Here is a 21,737-nt window from a genome sequence, read left to right as displayed (position 1 = left end):
GAACTGGACTATCAGCTTTTTAAGTGGGAAGGTTCTCACTCAAGGCTCCCGACTGAAAAGAAAAGGTCGTTACCGAGATTTTTCAGGCTGAAAAGCTGTCATTTCGGTTAGAAACACGTCATTTGTCCACTCAGTAAGAACGTGAACAAGTGTTATGTGAGTAACCCTGACATAGGTTCAGTCAAATACCAAGAGCTTTAGGCACAGGCAACAAACAAAGTACGTAATATTAATCAAATATAAGCCAATAAGAACAAAGAGAACCGAATAATTAGTAGAGGTCTGTCAAATTTCTCTCTTGGCCAATTTCTTCTTTCAGGGTCTTAAGAACTAGTACATTTAGAAGCTTGCGAAAAAATCGAAATGACCAAAAGAACATACTCATTTAAAGAGGCATCAATCTTAATTCGGGGTATGAGTGTGGCAACTTTCAAACCAAGATTTGGTAACATATGGGAGCTTTCTTTTTTGACTGCTTAAACGTGCTTTATACGACCCAAAGTACGTGAATGCTATTCATGGAGCCTAAAAACCATTTTGTGATCAATATCCACGTTATCCGTGAAAGTCAAGTCCTAACGTTTAATAAAAATATTTTCCTTTGGCTTGTAAACGATATACGTAACGAATATGGCCTCTGGGCTTTAGGCCAATGTTCTCTCGATTTCCTTAGTGACAAGCATAAGCGAGTAAAAAGGCGGTCCAAACAATCAATAATTGATGCGACAAAACTGGAGAAATCCGAGTACCTTCATAGCCCATTGCCACATCATTTCAAGGCGATTACCTCGATGGGGATGTCAATGTACACGTTCAAGGACATTTCATGCCGTGACTTTCTAAGGTTAGCCAATTCTCCATGGTCAGAAATGGTTTTTTTTCTCTGCTTCCCGATTTCCCCTTTTAGTCTTTTTGTTCTTTCGATCATTTCAAGCGCGTGAAGCCGTAGTAAAATACTGACAAATTAAATGAATCATGCATAGATCAGGGGCTATTACTCTCAAGGGCACAATTCCAGGGCGTTCTGTGTGTAAACTATCGAAGCATTTGGACATTGAACGAGACCTGAAAATTCAGGCTCAGGCTACTCAAACAGAGCATTGATAAGATTAATAGGACGTGCCTTCAATATGAGCCTCGCTTACAGATTAGATGGAGACTTTCCTTGTTGTGTGGCAATCAATTTCAACATGACATGGAGGAGCAGGAAACTTTCAATGTACGTAAGATCTATGGCCGATTGATACGAAATGATCGGGGTTATCAAATCTAGATGTGCTAACCAATTTTGTATACCGAGCCCCTGACATGCATGGAATATCATTTTTAAATTTAGTTTGCATTTCCAGGACAGGTTAAATTCATGCTTGGTCGTTGCCATGCAAAGAGTTGTGGAAATATTTTGGACCCTGCACTTAATATTGAACAATAATCCAAATAGATTCATTGCCGCTATGTGTGGAAATATTTTGGACCCTGCACTTAATATTGAACAATAATCCAAATAGATTCATTGCCGCTATGAATTTTTTAGTGGTTGATAAGTGGTGTTTATCTAGTAAGTCTATCCATATAATTTAACAAGTGTCATGAAATGAAAATGTACGAATGCAATGCTCCGCTTGATTCTATAATGGCCCAAATGTTGCAATTGCACAAATCTGAGAATATTCTTCCATTCCCATACCACAAACGTTTTGTCGCTTGTTAATAAATTTCTACCATTTTCTGAAAGAAGAAACTACAATACACATTTTACAATAGCTCGTCCACCAGGTGGTATCTCAAACGTGCATTTGCGAAATTGCATAATTTCGGGTAATGGAACGGTTTTAGAAGGGAAAATAGGAAACTGGCTCAAGCCAAAGAAAGGTTTTCCTCCCACCAACTGCTTGGCAACTTTGCTCTGAATGAGGTATTTAGCCCAACCCTATTTTTATTGACAACAAGCCAACAATAAAGAATTCCAAATAGAATAAAATTCAAAGCCATGAATAGTTTTAACCTTCAAAGAGAAGTCATAAAAATCTAACCTTCAATTTCCCTCTTCAGATTACGTTATAAGTAAGTCAGTCTGATGGGTTCGACCCTCAGCAAATTCTGTTTTTAGCCAGAGTTTCTTTGAGAAAAACAAAAGATGGGACTGATTTGAGGGGGTTGAAAATAGAGGGATTTTTGTGTTTTGGGTCCTTGCCATTATATCATCTTGAGATGTTATTGTATAACGCTACCTTTTCCGAAAAAAGGAACGCATGATTGCAAGTTCGCTGCCTGTCGTACGAAATCATAAGCCGGATTTTTTATAGTACTTTCAAATACTCCTCCTTATGCTTATTTTAGATAAAAATTGGACCAAATTGAACCAAATGCAAATATTATTAGATTATGCAAAGCTAAAGGCAAAGATCAGGGCTTTTCATATCATCATGTCATATTGATTCTAAAATTGTTCCCCCTCCAATTCAGCAAAAACAGAACAATATCAATTGTTATGAAAACCGTCAATCAAGTGTTTGAAATAGAGTTGGATATAATTGGCCGTATTGTGACAATTAGTTCTTAATCCCTTGGCTCAATTTTCAAAACAATACCTCAATTCGTGCTGAAAATACAAAAGAAGAACGTGGCAGATAAATTCAAAATATAGATCCGTGGGAGAATGCCTACAATACTATTAAATCTTGGACATTCGTAATCTAATTCCTTTTTTACTACAAAAAAAACTCTGTCAAGTTTTGTCAAAAGCCATGCCAAGTAATTTCTAAAACAAACAAAAATAACATTATGTTTCAAAGTTAGAAACGACTTAAGATCCATCGACGTTTGATGTGATTGTGATATTTCATGTAGTCCTCTAAATATGAATCATAGATTGGTAAAGGTGCTGGAAGCCATAGAAAAACGCATCTCTGAGCGCAAATGAAACTCATTGGAGCCCAAATGGGTTAAGCATATTCAAGATGTGGCTGAACAATCGACTTGTATAAAGTTAGCATCGTGATGCTATCTCTGGACTTGAACGTGCGATATATCCAACCACATCTTTGAAAAGCCTTACCCACCTTCAATTGGATATGCTCATCGAACTTTCCATCCTTTTGGAGAACTGCACCTAAATCTTTCATAAATGAGACCTGCTCAATATTTTTACTGTCATTATTTACTTAGAGAGGAGTATACAAAGGATGACCCGAAGGTCATGGAACTTTGACAAGAAAGGAAAATATTGTTAAAACACTCTACCCGACCTTTTTTCAGAACCGAAGCTTATTAAACTGAGTGTCAATCAGCTTTTGAAATTATGCATTACAAGCATTATATCTAATGGATATTTAGCAATAGCCATTGATGGGTAGATCACAAAGAATGGAACATTATGATAGCAGAAACTTACAACATGTTCTCACGCTTCTTTCTTCAAATGTTTTGTACTTATTTATATTGATTGTAATGTGACTTGTTTCGCAAACGTACGTACGAATTCAAACATTTTGTTCCAATCTTACTTTCAATGTGAAGTGCAGACAATCAATCTTTGCCTCAAGTTCTTTTCTCAATTTGTGGTGGATCCAAAGGCTTCAATTTAGAGTTGAAAGTACTCCTGTACTTTTTTTATGACAAGGGCAATGATTTCCTTGGGGAGCCTCGAAATTTGGTGTGGGTTATAGAGTCTAACGTAGTAATCTAACGTAGCTCTACTTAGCATTTCACAACAACTTTTTCTAGTTATAGGTAGTTCTAGAGTCTGTATCCGCTACAAGAAAATTATTTTCTTGTAACATTTTCACGTCATTTTCTGTATCAAAAATTGGTCCATTAGCTGATCTCGGACATTCCTGAGCATAATAAGGTTGGTCAAATATAGGTTACAAAAACAGTTATGGTCACATTTAAAACTGCACAATGACTCATCTAAAGAGCAGAATTGTTGAAGATTTACGTCTGATATTAATAATGTCGCCAAGGCAAACTCCAAATCCAGCTTTTTTTTGCACAGACAAATAAACATGCAGGCAAATGATCCAGGACCCAATTTCTATTTGAGTGTTTTAAAAAAAGCCGCTTCAAATTCAGATTGGAAACATGGCCAAAGGGCAAGAAGTGCAATTTTAGTACAGAGAAGAAATATTTGCAAAATCTACACGGAGTGGTGGAGGAGTTTTTTTTGTTCCCGGATCAAGCAGAAGGATGTGCGTCATTGGCCTCCAAATTTAGTCCGAAGGGAGTTATTTAGATCCATTACGAAGAGCATTTAGACAATTGGGAATCAAGTCGTTTTGAATACCTCAACAACTGCCATTGAGTAACGTACAGTATGATCCACTACTAGTGTCTAAGGTTCTTGATGAGTGAGGTAATCATCATTCCAATGCAGTTCAAAGTCACCGTGGGTTGTTGGTTTGAATGAAGCCAATCAATGTCTTTTCATTTTGGTTAGTCTTACGTCAATAAGTTTGAAAGCCGCCAGCTATCATTAACGTACGGATTTTCAAGAAACACATCTTTGGATTATCATATATTTCTAATGATATCGTAATAAAAAAAGCTAACAAAAGTTGGTCTAGCCTAGACAATCTCTCTATTTATTACCATATGAAAGAGACTATTCAACAAAAATCCACCAATTCGAGGGCTTGTTAGGGAAGTATCCTACTGTACCAAAATGGAACAGTCAAGGTACTTTGACAATCTTATTCATCAATTAAGCCCCATTTGAATACTTTTCAATGCAATGACTTAGTTTCTCTCCTTTGCCATGAACCTTCATTCACATACTATGTAAAAACTCTCCCTGCAACTCAAAAACTGTTGTCATTTCCTGACGAACTATTAGTGTTGTTCGTGCTGGGGAGGTTCTTTTAATAAACAATAAATAATGATAGGCCTCCGCTTTTTTATTGAATGGGTTTGGTTTTGATTTGAACGTTGTCATGATTTGAAATCTAATCTAGCAACTGACCTTAACGATAGACTGAATCTAAAATCCATCAGATGATTATTGAATCTTTTTGGGGGGCCTCCCATGGCGTTAATCGTTGGTAATCAACCAATCATATTGGTTTCAGAGAATCTTGGTAGTCAAGATATGGTATTTCCTTGATAATATCCTCGGATCCCTCCATTGTTTAGCCATCATTTTTATCATATCATTGTCCTCCTTCAGGTACTTTATTCAGAGGGAATCCAATCGACTTTGGGTGTGGCAATCCTGCAAATGGGACTGGTTGAACTTACTCGTATTGAGAAGAATTGAAACGCATTTGAAATCTGGTTGGAATAAGTTCGTAAAATGTAGAAAAGTGTTTCACTCGAAAATGGAAAACCTCAGTGGTCCATTTCAATCAGACTTTTTCATAAGCATTTCAAAACAATCCTTCGCACTGCACGAAGGTTAAGCCGGTCATCCAACTGAAATTTGAAGATCGATCAAATATAGTCAAGTTGAAACGACAAACGGAGAAGAATGGTAACCTTATTTATAATCATATATCAATAGTATTGTACAATTTATCAGTTTCGGTTCCCAGTAGACGGTCGAAAAAGATCCTCGAAGACCAAACTCCAAAACTTGGCCAAGGATATTACAGGGTGTCCCGAAATTAGGTTTTTGTTTAATTCACACGTTATTACTGAAGTTCCTTCACGAATAATTCAACAAAAAAAAAACGTACCTACTTTGATAAGCCCCCAATGATGAGATTATGTATAAATCAGAACAGGTCAACTTTCCTTCGCAGGGCTTTAACCACACACCACACGACATTTGTAGATTATTCAATTATTTGAGGCCTTCTTCAGTTTAGAGCTTGGTAGGGAAAATGATATTCCATCGTCAAGGCCATTGTCATTTTGAAACTTTCCCTCTTTCTAGAAAAGAGTGTCATAGACTGGCTACTTTATGAACTTGTTTCATTTTTGAGAGTTAAGTGTTGACAATTTTTGTCTTTTATATTAAGGCATAGTAGTTTTTAACAATGACTCAAAAGTCTTTTTCGATTGTTCCGCAATGGAAAAAACAAAAACAAATGTTCTAAATTGAGTAAGCATTGTCAGAAATATAGCATCAAATGAATGATTGTTTCCTTACTTAACGAGAGCTAATAAAAAAGAAATCCCCTACACTGAGATTATGTATTTGATATTAAGAAGGATCTCTTTCCAAACAAGTCATTTCCGTCGTAGGATGATTGCAGCCGTATGTTCTCTTACCTTATGTATTTGCTCTAAAAGTCCAATATTAATACCCATCCTGTTGAGAACTCCAATAATCTGAAGCAAAACAGAAGGATTTTTTCACAATCCCCTTTCCTTACAAATTCCAGTAGCAAATAATCTGGTTTTGATAAAACCATTTCTTGCCCAAAAAGGCAGACAATATTGTCCTTAAACAGAACAGCAAAATATACCCTCTTTATCGGGCTTAACAGGACAGAAGATTCATAGAAATATCATTCCGATTTCCACATTTGACTTTTCGTCCTCAAGGAGCAATAACCATTTTGGAGCAATACTAACCGCAAGATTTTGGCAGAAAGGAAGACATGATAAATGGGACCAATCGAATTATGAAATATGTGAAGGGATGTGTGTACCAGAGTAGATAAATGATAGTCTTACCCATATGATGCATCTTAATGATAGTAAGAGCAGATAAAAGAGGACGATACCCCATATAAACAACATGAGTCTGGTAGTCATGATAAAGATCCAATCTGAAAAAGTCCACAATAAGAGTACGTTCCAAGATGGAAGTAAAATCTTTCTGCTCGATGGAAGTGCATTAAAAATGCAACCAAACTTTTTCGAAGCCCGACCTAGGCCATTGTTTTAGTTATCGCTTTAAGAAAACAAGTGATTCGCTGCGGAAACTTGACTCTCTTGCATTTGTCAACCAAGGAAGAAATTACACACGCAAGATTGTTGACCTGATGGGGTTTGATCACGCTATTCATGACATTCTGTAAGAGTACAAATCCAAGTACTAATAGTTGATTAGACGTTCATAATTTGGACCTCTATCTTTGACGAGGAGTGCGGCGAAACCAGAGCTTCAAAGCGAGCAACCCTAAAGCGGACCTCACTAGACAGTGATCATTACATACACAATGTGTATCCATATCAGGTATTATCCCGAGATAAATAAGTAAATATTGAAACAACAATTGGCCCAAGGGAAGATATGAAGTAACAGTCACACTAAAAAGTGGTTTGTTCGGAAAAGTTCTTCACGGGTATTATGAAAAACATGAAGGATGTTGATCCCATTTCAAAAGTGCTAGGACGCCGATATGTGGAGTCTCCTCGAACCTACTTGAAAACCAGTGGTGGGCATCGTTCATCAAAACATTATGAATTGTTAATTCGCATGTGAAAAATTGGCCTTGTTAATCGGTAAATATAAAAAATTAAAAAGATTACAAAGTTTGTTGTTACATCTGTCTAAAACTGACTATTTGCACACTTGCTATTCGTTTGTTTGGCCAAATGCTAGACAAAATTTAGTAAAATAGGAGCAAAATGTGAAATGACGAAATGGCACATCGGATCATAGGGCCCAGTTCTTCAGCTGATCTTACATGAACTTGTGCAATCGTGTCATCAACGAGAAAAATCAAATGTAAATAAACGAAATCAAATCTTGTCATGTTTAGGGGAAAGGAAGCCAACAATTCCATGATGTTTAAAGCTCTAGCCATAGCAAAGCCAAATTTATTTATCAAATAATAGACCTAAAATCTAATGTTTTCAATGGGTAAAATCATGACGGGTTTTTCCCCCTAAAAAATGCAACGAACCAGTTAATCTTTGCCGAGAAAGGTACAATCGTCAACTAATGTTTAACGATTGAACAACCACCCCTGTTACACCTTTATAAAATCTCGGGAGGGGTCTCTAGAGAAAATTTCCTCTAAGGTTCACACATACACGCGAAGACGCATTGCTTGACTGACAAAGCAATCAGCTCCCATGGGAGTTATCATGAGGATGATTAGCTTCCCTTGATTCCAAATTTCAGACTGGAATGGACCGTTCTTTATTTGCAGGCGTTCATTCACAATTGGAGCTCGTCACACTTTCCAAATGGTTTGTTGGATGAAAGGCCTCATACACCACATGTGCACATGGGACTGTTATTAGGATCGTAGTCAATCCACCCATATTGGCATTGGTCCTTGCAACAGTAAATGGTGTTCTCAAATGGTAAAGTTAAGACGCAACCATCGCAAAGAGAACCAGAATTGCATTGCTCTTCTGGAGGAGGAGGAACGTCGTCCACGCAAATGGCTCGAGCAGTGGGATCAGGGACCCAGTCTCCCACACCGAAATCGTAGTACTCCCACATCCCCGTGGAATCCGTGATGCAGGTTTCTGCTCCCGAATTGAGGGCATAGCCTTGGTTCACGCCCATTGCATCGTTAACAAACCAATTCTAACGAGTCCAAAGCGATTTAATTGGTTTTGAGTCATAAACGTAGGCTAAGTTGAAAGCAAGCCGAGACAAGCCATGTTGGTTTTAGATATTGATAGCTTTTACGGGGTTGCAAGTGTTTGTGCTCACAAATTGGTTGGTTGAACTGGCTTATAGTGCTGACAAATCGTAATCACGGTGTTTGTGAACAACAAGAGGGTTTAGAAATTTGATGGAACATGTTTAGATTATTGTTTGACTTTATGTGACCCAAAATATACTTATGGTTAGAGCACTGTGTAAAGCTATCAAGCGAACGGAATGAAATTTTACAGATTTAGAGTTTTGATTTGTCTGATCTCCTCTTCATACTACTCCATATTTTATCATTCATGCGGGACCTTTTTTAAGTCAATACTGCACTACAATTCAGATGATAATTTGAATATAGATTAAAAGATCAAGTGAAAGTGATTCGTGAGCATTCCATCCCTAACATTGGCAATAATGGCGACATTTGAGACACATTGCTACATGAGGAAAAAACCGCAAGTATCAGCTTTTTTAGTCGCCCACTACTTTGTACTTTAAGCCACGAATTCAAGCTACTAGCAGTTTTGTCTTAATACGTCTGTCCGTGCAATAACTAGTTGGGAGGATGTTGAGGAATATTACCTTAATATTAGAGCGATAGAACAAAAAGTGCTTCAATTGTGTGGTCTGTTGGTAAACAGGATGCCCATCCTCTCCCTCAGAGATCTTGGTATAATATCCCAAAATGTGAGCTTGCCCGGAACCCGCCAAAGATCCTGACGATTGAACAAGGATATTTAAACAACAATTGGCCTCTGGAGCACATCCCAAAGGTCCAGAAAAGGTCCCATAACTGACTGAGGTATCCACCTTGTTGGCCTTACACCAACACGTGTATTGGTAGTTGGGATCGAAGAAGGTTTGATCCGACCAGACAAAGTAGTTGGCACCGGTTGTTCTCTTGCAGTAATCAATGCATTCGTTCATGGAGTAGAATTTGGTAGAGAGACCATCGTTGACGTTGTTGCCACTGATGTCGGTGTTGGCCTCAATGCAAGCCTTCTCCCCTGCAATTGGTTTGGCTTTGGAGTTGGCGATGGCAGATTTGGCCTCGAAACCTCCAAAGAGGGCTAAAACCACGCTACTTAAAAATATCGGCCTCATCTTGATCAGCCGAATACTGACTGATGTGATTGTATAGAAATTGAAGTATTTAACTTGTGAAGGTGACAGATTGCGAATGCAATTGTATTGACATTGGATAAGATACGCGTACATTCTCGAAGGACAAAGTAACTCGTTGTACTGCATCTGGTTTTCAGGATCTAATCTTGTTCCCTGGCTTGTGGCACATTGGAACCGGTTGAAAAATGACTTTTTGGGTACGAGGTATATCACTATCATATTGAATTTATTTCAGAATGAATTGGGACAATGTCGCAACAAGACAACGGCTTTAAGAAGGACACAAAGTGCGATAATATTTTGAAAATGATTTCGGAATACCCAAACAAATACAAAACACTCGTATTTGCTTCGTAAAGTCTCTTGAGTGTTTTTTTGCGCTACGAGAACAAAAGTCGCTCAGCTTTCTCATATATTTTTGTGGCCTTTTCGTGATCCATTTCATTGTGAACACGTGGAGTGAAGTCACCGAATCACTAATAAGTACAAATAGCACGTTGAACGTTTTTTCTTGAAATGTCATATAATTGGACAATAAATGTCCACAGATAAGCTGAGTAAAGCTTTCACAAGGCAACAATCTTATCTTATGCCAATCCAGTTGACCTGTGCTCTAAATGTCCCCCAATTAAAGACCACATAAATAAAGGCTCAATCGAGGGCTCTTTGTAAATCAGTCTCCATCGTCTGTCGCCTTTGGAGTCTTTGCATCATGGTTCGGAACATGTTCAGCCTTGGCGTTTTCATGTTAGCTATTACAAGTGCCTTGAGCTCATCTTGCTGTCCAAGCATTGTCTTGCAATCCTCCGGCGATTTGGCCTCCTCCAATCAAGCCCATATCTTGGGGAATTACAATCTTGTTTCGGATGATGCCGAAGGCCGTCCCATCTACCAACTAGACTCTTCTTTGCCTCGATTTATCTTCTATCGAAGTGGCATAAACGTGAGTATATTACTTATCTTTGACCCAACGAACGTTTAGAAAAATTGACCGCCTGTCTTCCAGAATTGGTTTGTTAATGATCAAACTGGGATCAACCAAGGCTACGCACTCAATACGGGAACGGAGGAATGTATTTCAGACTCCACCGGAGTTTGGGAGTATTGGGATGGAAATGCTTGGGTTCAAGATCTTTATACTAGTGCTATTTGTGTTTAATGCGAAATAAAAATGATTTGGGAAACCTTGAAAGGGATTTGCGTTTTTAACAGGATATACAGGTTATCCTCGGTTGACTTATTAAATATGGTGTGCCCGTTTATAGTTTAGTACGCCCTCTTTTTAGTTTGATGCGCCACTCTTTTTTTGCGGACTTCCTTTACCGCTACTGGGATTGGAGTCCCAGCAATTCAAGACGCGGAATTTTTCTCATTTTACTTAAGTTTTATTTATATTGTATTATTTGATCGACTAACGAATTAGAGTTGGCTGATCTGGCTAAGCCTTGAATATAAAGTTGATCGGGAATTTTAGTCAAAACCTTGTCCAAATCTGACTTAAATCCTGCTACTGGATCAACGCCTACATAAACCCTACGAATATTTGAGGGCAGCAAATTGAACAATGGAGGAGCCCAGAAGAAAGAGTTGGACTTCATTGTTTAACTAGCCTGGATTCCTGAGGGCTTGAAGATGTCTCAAAATGCACGTTAAGCCTCTGCGATCACTAGAATTGACCCTAAATCCTAGGTTGGGACAAAGCTCATGAATGCTTTTGAAAACGTACAATATCAGATACCTTTCGTACCTTCTCTGAACACTGTACAGTCCCAACTTTTTTAGCCTCTCCCAATATGAGAGCTCTCTCAATCTGTGATGTTCCTAGTGAAACATCTTTGGACTTGCTCGACCTTTTGCAAACCTGCTGAACTAATTGGGCCCAAATGGGGTGGCAGATTCAAGATGAGGCTGGACAATCGACTGTTACAGAGGCAGCATCATCATGTTACTATCTCTGGACTTACACGTGCGATATATCCAACCCCATGTTTGAAAAGCTTTACCAACTCTCATCGAACTTTCCATTACCTTGGAGGACTTCACCTAAATCCGTCATATTTCGGTTTGTGTGCTGCTTTATTTTTTGTGTAGTGATTTTTTTTTATGTCACACAAAAATGGCCATTCTTTTCTGGAAGGAGACTCCAGGTTGACACTTTACAAAAGTCGGTCTTCTTAAAGGTCAGTAATCTTTTTATAAAGTAAAAAATAGCAAGTAGTACGTTCCGGAGGTAGCCATAGTGAACGTTCATTGTTTAATTGATCTGAGAAGAAAATTTGTACTTTTATTGCATGCTTGTTTTAAGTACTCACTCCCCCGGAGATGTGCGCTCTATTGTACAATGTGAAGATAACATTTTAAATCTTCAAAAATGCACGTGTTTCGTCTTTTGTCTTTTAAGCCTGAACAGCATTTATTTTTAGGAGTAAATATGGGTGAAAATTGCAATTACAAATTTCAAATATTCAATGCAATTGTTTATTTAGTTGCTTATGTTAAGTATATTTTAGCCATATTTTGCAACTTCGCATTGTTTTTGTATGTTAGAGTGTTTTTGGAGGACAGAGTGCATTTTATTATTAATAAGATAGGTCAGCACACTAAAACATATTGAACTATGAGGGCGAAACAGGGACAGATATAACTAAACAAGCGTCTGCAACCTTCTTAATGCCGTTGAAGTCGACATCATTCGCTTACCCCTCCGGATTTTTTTCAAATTCTTAATTTCCAACCATCTAGGCACTTTGCCTTGGTGGGCAGGCCTCGAGGAAAGGCCTAGATCGACATGGAGGACATGTTTAATTGTACAATAATCTGGACCAATATATGCATTGATGTCTTAGATATTATTGTTCGGTAGAAATTAACATGAGGCCTTTTTTTTAAAAAAAAAAAAAAAGAAACAAAGGGTCGGACGTTAACCGGTATGAAAATACACTAGCCAAAGTGGTGAACGGATGCTCATTCTGAGTAACGTCCAAGCCTTGACTCCGAGATACGAGCGGATTGAAAAACTGGCATCTGAAGGTCAACTTGGTCCTCCTCGTCCAATGCCCATGATGTCTGTCAGTGTTCGTCTTCAGTTGTGTCATGACCTTCATCAAACATTTTTGGAGCCAAAGTACTACAAGCTCAAGTGAGACCAAGTGTCTCCTCCCCCGAGGCGTATCAAAAAGAATTTCTACCCCTTCAAGGTCACAGGTCCCTTTGGTACCTCGATGATCCGAAATCAAGAGCTTGAAAACATCCGGAGGTGATATGCGAATGATATCGACTTCAACGGCATTAAAATGGTTGCAAATTAGTTTTTTGCTTTGACTGTAAAATATTAAATTTGATGAAAACGAGTAAAATATTACCCCTCAAGCTCATATTTGGGAAATATTTGTTAATTATATAGGCCTAGTCTCATCAGTGAGGGGAAAAATCGAGTTTGATCGAATTTCTGCCACTTTCTGCCACAAGTGGCTGAAAATGGCAGAAAGTGGCAGAAAGGGTAGAAAGTGGCAGAAAGTGGCATAAAATGGCAGAAATTGCTGGAACGTGGTCAAAAATGGCCGCCGGTGTTTAGAATGGCCGATCTTGATTCTAAAAGAATGTAAAGACAAGAAGGATCATATGGTTGGATAAGTTTTTCAAGTGATCTTCGCTACAAAGCATATTGATATAGCATTGGCTGAAATGCAAAATATTCCTCAAATATTGATATTTATACTGTTTGATGGTTGATTGAATTGATAACAGTATCCATAGACCACTTGCAGTATCCAAGGCCTAGCCACAACACTTACCCTTTTTTCACACTTATCAAAATGGTTATTGAATACGATATAACCTTTTTTAAATGGAATTGTCGTCATTTTGACTTTAAAAAGTTTATGTCAAGTGGCATCCCTGACCCAATCGATTGCAGTGGCAAAATTCAAACTCGATCACACACCAATGACGTTTAGTGGTTGTATCTCACATTTGATGCAGAATAACCATCCCAACGTGTCTAAACTACATACAGGTAGGTTAAAAATCAGCGGAAGTGATGGTAAATAACAGAAAAAGATGATTTAGAATAATAGAAAGAATTCATTTTTCTGCCATTTTTTGCCATTTTTTGTCATTTTCTACCATTTGCCACTTATTTTGGACCAATTTCTGCCACTTTATGCCACAAATTTCTGCCAGGTGGTAGAAAATGGCTTTTAATAATTTCTCATCCCTGAGTCTCATGCATTCAAAAAGTTGAGTTAATCGCGTTTGGGAATTCCTTGTAGCTTAACTCAAGTTTGTGATTGACAGTGCAGCAATATGTTGTGTCCCCTTTTCATTCCGACTTTTATCTCAGTAACACATTATTCCAAAAGATGAAGCAAAGAAATAACATTCAAAAGTTTTGTATCAAGGGAGATCAGATAGTTTTATTCAATTTGTTAAGGTATTGTTAAAAAAAACATGGAACAAGGACGCGTTCTAACGGCTATCATTGGGGCTATTTTTGCCTATCATGTTAAGCAATATGTAGATGAAAAGGATATTTTGTCCTAATACCTTCCTGCATCAGAATTTGAACCCACTATCACTGGGAGAGGATTTTGCCTTTTTCATGCTGCCACTTAGACAGATCGGCTACACCACAATCTTTCATATTGGAATATTGCATAATATGGCACTGAATGGAATGAAATTCCGCTCAATGACCTTTGAGTCGACGCCATTAGACACTCCACTATTAAGATGATGAAGGTAAGGGATTCAGCAAGTCTCATCCATGAGGGGTTTAGGTGTAGTCCTCCAAGACAATGGAAAGGCCGATGAGCATATCCAGTTGAAAGTTGGTAAAGCTTTTCAAACATGTGGTTGGATATATCACACGTTTAAGTCCAGAGATAGCATCACGATGCTAACTCTGTACAAGTCGATTGTTCAGCCACATCTTGAATATGCTTCACCATTTGGGCTCCAATGAGTTCAACAGGTTTGCAAAAGATCGAGTAAGTCCAAAGACGTTTCACGAGGAACATCACAGCAATGAGAGAGCTCTCGTATTAGGAGGGACTAAAAAAGTCCAATATATTCCATTTTACTTTAATAATAATAGTTTCTGTAAAATGCCATCCAACTCTTTTAAACCCTCATTTTTACCACCAACTTTCCTTGTTTCAACATCTTTTTTTTAGTCAGTGAACATTTTTCTAGATTTTCTGACGATTTATTGTTATTCCTAACAAAATATTTTAGTTTATTCTCTAATCCGTCAGATATAATCTGATATTTTTAGCTTCTTGAGTTTTATCCAACATTTCTTGATAAACAATTTCAGCAAATTCAATTAATTCATTATGTGTCTTTTGTTTCATTTTTCCTACTTTTTATCTTAATAATAATAATATTTTTAGCATCTTTTTCATTATCTTTGTTAGTTAGTTCTAATTCTATTTCTTTGATTTCACGGTAAATGGTAACATTACAAAGATTTAATTTCTTTGCAATTTCAGACATTTTGATACCATTATTGAGTTCATTTATATTTGATGCATGATTTCACGATTTCTGGCTAGCATTTTTATTCATAATATCACTATAAAATGTAAAACAATGTAAATAACTTGTATCTTTTTTTTTGTTTGTTTGGTTTTTCACGGGCTTTTCTAACCGCTACAGGGAATGTAATCTCCAGTACTATTAAAATAAAAGTTATAATTCGTCTATTTATTACCTTTCAATATTTATATGATATTTGGTCGACCAACGAATTTGAGTTGGCAGACCGAGCTAGTCCTTGAATGTAGGGTTGATCAGGAATGCTATCTAAAACTATGTCCAAGTCTGACTTGAAAGATGCTACCGGATCGACAAGGCCTACGTATTCCCTACGAATATAGTAAGAGGGAAGCAAATTAAACAATGAAGGAGCCCGAGACGAAGAGAGTGGATTCATTGTTCGAACTAGCCTGAATTCTCGGGGCTTGAAGGTAATCTCAACACACCATTAAGCTTCTACGGTCACTAAGTGAGTTGACCCTAAATCCTGGGTTGGGACAAGGCTCATGAATGCTTTTGAAATATTCAGATACCTTTCGTACCTTCTCTGAACACTGTACAGTCCCAACTTTTTTAGCCTTTCCCAATATGAGAGCTCTCTCAATCCTGTGATGTTCCTAGTGAAAAATCTTTGGACTTGTTCGACCTTTTGCAAACCTGCTGAACTCAATGGAGCCCAAATGGATGAGGCATATTCAAGATGTGGCTGGATAATCGACTTGTACAGAGTTAGCATCGTGACGCTATCTCTGGACTTACACGTGCGATATATCCAACCACACATTTGAAACCTTACCCACCTTCAACTGGATATGCTCATCGAATTTTCATCCTTTTGGAGGACTACACCTAGATCTTTCAAATATGAGACCTGCTCAATATCTTTACCTCTATTATCTACGAGTGGAGTATTTAAAGGAGTTGACCCAAATGTCATTGAGCGGAATTTCATTCAGTTCAGGGCCATATTACTCTTAGTAACCCAAGAATAGATTATTTGCAAGGCTACTGGAATCTTGGCCATTCCTACCAGAAACTAACTTTGTATCGTCAGCATAAGGAGAGTGACTGGCAGTAATACTAAGCTTTTGAAGCGGGGCAACGAACATGGTTAATGTTCATCCTGCTTATGATAACCATAAAGAACAACCAACCTGAAACCTGAATAACTACAAGTCTCGTTCCAGAGGGGGCAAGTCTTTTTTATTGTCGGATAAATGAATGGTTCGAAAAATAGGAAACTTGTTTGTGACGGAACCTGTTCTAGAGAAGTATAAGGTAATGGAAATTGGATGTATTGAGCAACAAATGAAGCCTGTTTGAAAGAAGTCTCGAATTTGATGCGTTCCACAAAATTTGGAAAGGGCAAGGTGGATCGGGGACAAACCGTGGCAACGCTGTGATCTTGAGCACAATACAACGATTGAACAAAGGCAAGAAATGAATGTCCACCAATTCAATTGAATTTTGTTTGCATTAGAAGAGGAAGAGAAACAACCAATAGAAATTCTGGAAGGGATGTAACAAAGGTGGCGATATATTTTCCTAAAAGTCGTCATTGTCGGCGTCCTTTCAATGGGCGTTGCTTAAAAAAGAGTCAAGTTTTGTCATTCATGGGTGGGCACAGTAATACGCAGTCACACCAATAGAGCATACATATATATATAAAAAAAACACAACTTCGTTCAACAATTCATGGAAGGCCATAAGAACACGGGTAAGCATTGGATTTTAAGGCATCACAGCAAGTCAGGACACATTGATATCCCTGATTTCTTGAAAATGTGAAATGTGAATGGCAACTTTGCTTCTCTGCAGTCGCATATCTGGTGTGTATGTGGTGGTCTGTGGACGCTCCCGGTTGATGGTTCTAGTAGAACTTCTTGGCTTGTGTTTCTCTACTATCCCTGAAATGAGAACAAGAGGCCATTGTCACCTGTCCATTGGTAAAACGGTTCTTGCCGTTCACATGCAAACTACCGATTCAAGTTTAGAACAGAAACTGGTTTCTGACCAAGTTTCTAAATCCATCTTAGCTCTCCTCATATGCCGGTCTTGGAAGCCCCTCAAGAGGCAAAAATTACACTTGCATCAAGTCAAGATTCACATGACACATTTTGTATCGTGCTTTTCAATCTATCTTTAATCTATAGACCTAGGAAGAGAGTGAATGCCAAAAACCTAGGTTTGCGTCTTTTGGGGAAATTTTGCACAATTTGTCTAAAACGTTATCTTTTAAGGGAACTACAATCTTGTGCGTTTTCATGCTAACTCGAAAAAGAAGAGACGAATTTAGAATCACTTTGTAAGCAATTCCTCAACATCAAACATCTAAGATTGTAACAAAAAAAATATCATATTGTTGGGACTCTAAAATATCATTTTAAAATTTTGAATATACTCTGACTGATTAATTAATTAATTAAACAATTGTGACGTTACAAAATTCTTTGATTTTCCATGATCTGTTGAGATCGAAATCTTTAAGACATTGTAAATTTACTTTCAGAAGACAAAAAAAGTTCAAAATTAGGACAGCAAGATGAAGCAGCCATGATTAAATAAAAAACATAACTCCCGTGAAAAATTTCCTTTCGTTGTGTCAATGTAAAATCTACAAAATCTTTCGTCCTGAAATAAACTCTTTATCCCAATTTGGTAGATATCCTTTCTATCCTAGCTCAGAAATTGCCCTAGATTGATCCCCAAAACTGTTTTCCCACGTCTATTAATCTACAAAGCCGTCCACCTACCTGAACATGAGATAAGCGATGATGATCACCAATTGAACAGCCATGAGGACCATGAACATCGAGGTAGACACACAATTGGTGGGCCCACTCGCCACTTCCGGACACTTCAGAGGTGTGTTCTGGGTCAATCGTTGTTGGGTTCCAGCCAAGTCACGTCGAATCAAGTTCAAACTCTCTCTCATCTCCTGTAACATGAAGGGTTTCACAATGGGAGTGCGTAATTGTCTGCGATTTGACTCGATCATCTTACCTGCATCATGCCAGATACATCAGACCCCCCTGTAGCCGCTGGACCTCCCACGGGTTGAGCTGACCCACGACTCATAAGCTGACCGGTCTTGGTGTGGATATCAATGACAAAGTTTCTGAAGTAGAAGAGGAAAATATTAGGTTTATGTGATGAAGCTTCACTTCCAGACACTCATTTTAGTTTGAAAAGTACATCAAAAGTATTGTGGATGGACCAAATATGAATACGCAGGAGGAGGATATGTTGAGTGGAATTGAAATAATCACAAATTTCGAATAGAACTGGGAGGATTTCATGCATCGTTTTCATGTCTTTGATTGTACAATTGCGACAAAAATGTCATCACAATGAATCCCGCAATAGTACACGGAGAGGTTGGGGAGATTCTAAGAAATGTAACAATAACCTGACTCACACGTTGACTTGTGAGTTTGAGCCGAAGAAAATAGCGTATCATCATTCTGTTCAAGCAATCCGACAGCTGACTATTGTTTCAAGGGATCTAGAGCCATCCTAATCCCTTTCGCTAAATGGCATGCATGGTGGTGGGCACAATGCGATCTCTATTCAAGGGATCGATCGAATCCTTGTGATTTGTGAATACGGCTGGCTTATCTTTGATACTTCCAAACAGGAAACAGCTAATACATCTCCAATGTCAATATCGTCGCGAACACTAAACGTGATAAAGACTTCACAGGGTGGGTTTGGGTGTAGGCTCGTTGCAAGTGCTCTGCCCCCACTCACTCACTCACTCACTGATTCCGAGTCGACATTAACATGCAGCATATCACCACCGTGAAGGTGCCTGGAACATTTGACAACCTAGTGACATTTCTACAAAGAGATCCTCGACGAGCCTCTTCGGGACCGGTTGAAACAAATCTTCGCCCAGATTACCCCTCTGCCCCCAAAAGTGAAGTGAAAGAAGTGTGTCTCCCAACTCTCTCGTCGGTTTGTTCGAACAAGAAAAAATGGTGGTGTTGGTGCATGCATTAAGCTGAAATTAACTACATACTACAAATGAGAACATGTAGTAGTAGTAGTAGTGGTGGTGGTTGTTAAAGGACTTCCTAAATTTGACACTTTATCGCTCGTTTTGGGAGGCAAACCCCAGAGCTAGAATGCGATAAAAACAAGACTCTTGTTGTATTTGTGTTCTCCTTCTTGAGGTCTCCTGAAATTTGTGTGCACGGACGGCCTGGTTGTCTTGGGGAAGGACTCGCAAAGTCAATATCATTCAAGTCTTCTCCCCCAAAAAGAGTTTGATTACAAAGAAATCAAACCGGACATAGCTGTTCAATCATTATTCGTGTGTGAATCACCATCGGATCTGGATTAGAAGACAGCTCCCCCGAGTCTCAATGCCGGACGATTTTGACATCATGGACCCTTCCCTCGCTCAAAGTGATGACGGACATTTGATCGGGTTCGGCAACGGGGGCAAATTTGGGGTGGAAACTCACCACCATCATTCACATCCACAACAACAACAACAACAACAACAACAACAACATCAACAACAACAACAACCGCAACAACATAGTGATCCTGTGCCAGTCATCGGATATTGATCCGAAGACAGCTCCCCCGAGTCTCAATGCCGGACGATTTTGACATCATGGACCCTTCCCTCGCTCAAAGTGATGACGGACATATAATCGGGTTCGGCAACGGGGGCAAATTTGGGGTGGAAACTCACCACCATCATTCACATCCACAACAACAACAACAACAACAACAACAACAACATCAACAACAACAACCGCAACAACAGAGTGATCCTGTGCCAGTCATTGGAGATTATTCCGAGGAATATTTCACCAATGGCAACGTGCAATTGTATAACCAACGAGAGTACCTTGAGTAAGTAACGATGTAGATCTAAAGTACGCTCATACGGACACTAAGATTTCGTATGGAGAATTCAGAAACAACTGAGGTTTCACGATTTGACATTGTAATTTTTTCTTTGGGAATTCATCACGAATCGTTCTTGACAAGTAGATCGTATTGTATGAAGAATGACCTTCAATAAGGTCGAATGAAGCAAATCCAGACGGCTTTCCAAAGAAAGATCACTTTTGTCAAGATTCGAGTCTCACATTCCCCATAATCATCCAAATAAGTTCCGATCTGATCCAAATCAGAACAAGCTTGAAGAAAGCCGCCTGGAAATTTGATATTGCCCTTCACGAGAAAGACTCCAAATCTTGCCATTTTGGAGACTGAACAAGAGTTGTGTAAGTTAATTGAGTTTGTTTTGGCAGTGATGGAAACCACAGTAACCCAAGTGCGACATTTGAAGTTGATTCGGAGCCAAGACCACCGCCTTATTATCGAGACCAAAGCTACGACACCCAGACCCCAAGAATACGAAACCCATCGACAGTCTTGGCAGCCATTTCAGATCGAAGGTAGGAACAATTCAAGACTCTCAAATGACACTCTAAACCCCAACCAAAACAAGATCTGTTCACAATCTGTCCTTCAGTCGAAGTTCGCAACTCGCTCCCGCGGATCAACATCGATTGGAAAAGAAACGAGAGCGAAACCGAATCGCCGCCTCCAAATGCCGTCAAAAGAAAGTGGACCTGATCATGGCACTAAGTACGTATTATGAACGTTGAACACAGAATAATTGCCTTGAGCAGATTTGATTGAGAAGTCAATTTTGAAAGTGATGTAGATTTTCATTGAGCTTAGCCACAGAATAGTCGCAAGTTGTCGGCTAAAAATGGCACAATCTCGTTGCAAACTGGGGCCAATATTTGAGTTTCACAATTAGAATTCGAAGAAGTCGTAGGAGTGGCATGAACGTGCACTTCTGTCGAAACAAAGAGCACAAATACTACCATCTATTGAAAGAAAATACTGCTGATCTATCGAAGTCATTGAAACACCTTAAAAATATTTTTGACAGAGCGTTCAATTTTTGACAAGGCCGATCTTTTTTCTACTATAAGAGTAGCTTCAAAGTAGAGAAATCGACGGAAAGCAAGTTCGCCTTTAGTTGTCGAAACGAAATGCACATTTTTCGTGGGTATTCGCTCGATTCACATTTGTCGGAAGCACTTGATGACTTTTGTGGCTTTCCTCGCAATCGAAGGAGAAACCATTTTCCCGACTCACTTCATTCATGCTTCAGTGTCAAATGGTTACTTTACCACCAAAAAGCAAAAAAAAACACCAATTAATGAAATATCATCACCAACGATCAAAGCGGACAATCTGGCAACTGTCTAACCGAAACCCGTCACAGTTTACGAGATTCTGATGGCAAACCCCGCAACCATTCAGAAACAGCTTTGGATAAACGTTTTTTTTAAAGTAATCATGCATCATCGTTGGAAGTCCAAAAGCTTCCTCAATTCCCCATCATATTTCCACGAGACTTTCAAATTGGTCCAACAAATGTCATCCAACCAAGAGGGACGTTCGTGTATTGGACGCTATAATGCACATAGGCATTTCGAAAGAGACCATTATCAACTAGCCTTGATGGACAGTTGAAAATGGTTTCCTATTTGGTATCCAAATCCTATAGCTCTCTCTCCCCTCCCCCCAA

General features: G+C 38.7%; 4 protein-coding genes across 6 annotated transcripts in view; 2 read left to right on the top strand and 2 right to left on the bottom strand.

Annotated features, from left to right (window-relative positions):
- Positions 1-8,019: 8,019 nt before the first annotated feature.
- LOC131878295 (uncharacterized) lies at positions 8,020-9,650 on the bottom strand. The gene is made up of 2 exons (XM_059224232.1): positions 9,086-9,650; positions 8,020-8,431 (listed from the first exon to the last, which is right to left on the bottom strand). Exons 1-2 carry the CDS (start codon positions 9,605-9,607, stop codon positions 8,105-8,107), a joined length of 849 nt encoding a protein of 282 aa, XP_059080215.1. The 5' UTR covers positions 9,608-9,650; the 3' UTR covers positions 8,020-8,104.
- Positions 9,651-10,239: 589 nt separating this feature from the next.
- LOC131881365 (uncharacterized) lies at positions 10,240-10,820 on the top strand. The gene is made up of 2 exons (XM_059228212.1): positions 10,240-10,571; positions 10,635-10,820. Exons 1-2 carry the CDS (start codon positions 10,341-10,343, stop codon positions 10,785-10,787), a joined length of 384 nt encoding a protein of 127 aa, XP_059084195.1. The 5' UTR covers positions 10,240-10,340; the 3' UTR covers positions 10,788-10,820.
- Positions 10,821-16,347: 5,527 nt separating this feature from the next.
- The window catches only part of LOC131877202 (protein ERGIC-53-like), a 13,814-nt gene continuing 8,424 nt past the window's right edge, over positions 16,348-21,737 (bottom strand). For all 3 annotated transcript variants that reach the window (XM_059222809.1, XM_059222817.1, XM_059222825.1), the window contains 3 exons: positions 18,170-18,284; positions 17,920-18,104; positions 16,348-17,073 (listed from right to left, as the gene is read on the bottom strand). In XM_059222809.1, the coding sequence (XP_059078792.1) occupies positions 17,037-17,073; positions 17,920-18,104; positions 18,170-18,284 (337 nt within the window). In that variant the 3' untranslated portion in view covers positions 16,348-17,036. The remainder of the gene's footprint in view (positions 17,074-17,919; positions 18,105-18,169; positions 18,285-21,737) is intronic.
- The window catches only part of LOC131877232 (transcription factor Jun-like), a 2,901-nt gene continuing 899 nt past the window's right edge, over positions 19,736-21,737 (top strand). The window contains exons 1-3 of the mRNA XM_059222850.1: positions 19,736-20,035; positions 20,440-20,586; positions 20,664-20,779. Coding sequence (XP_059078833.1) covers positions 19,770-20,035; positions 20,440-20,586; positions 20,664-20,779 — 529 coding nt within the window. The 5' untranslated portion in view covers positions 19,736-19,769. The remainder of the gene's footprint in view (positions 20,036-20,439; positions 20,587-20,663; positions 20,780-21,737) is intronic.

This window comes from Tigriopus californicus, chromosome 1, assembly GCF_007210705.1.
Source record: "Tigriopus californicus strain San Diego chromosome 1, Tcal_SD_v2.1, whole genome shotgun sequence".
Lineage (NCBI taxonomy): Eukaryota > Metazoa > Arthropoda > Copepoda > Harpacticoida > Harpacticidae > Tigriopus > Tigriopus californicus.
The sequence above is the reverse complement of the archived record's forward strand: the minus strand, read 5'-3'. Positions and strand labels throughout refer to the sequence as shown.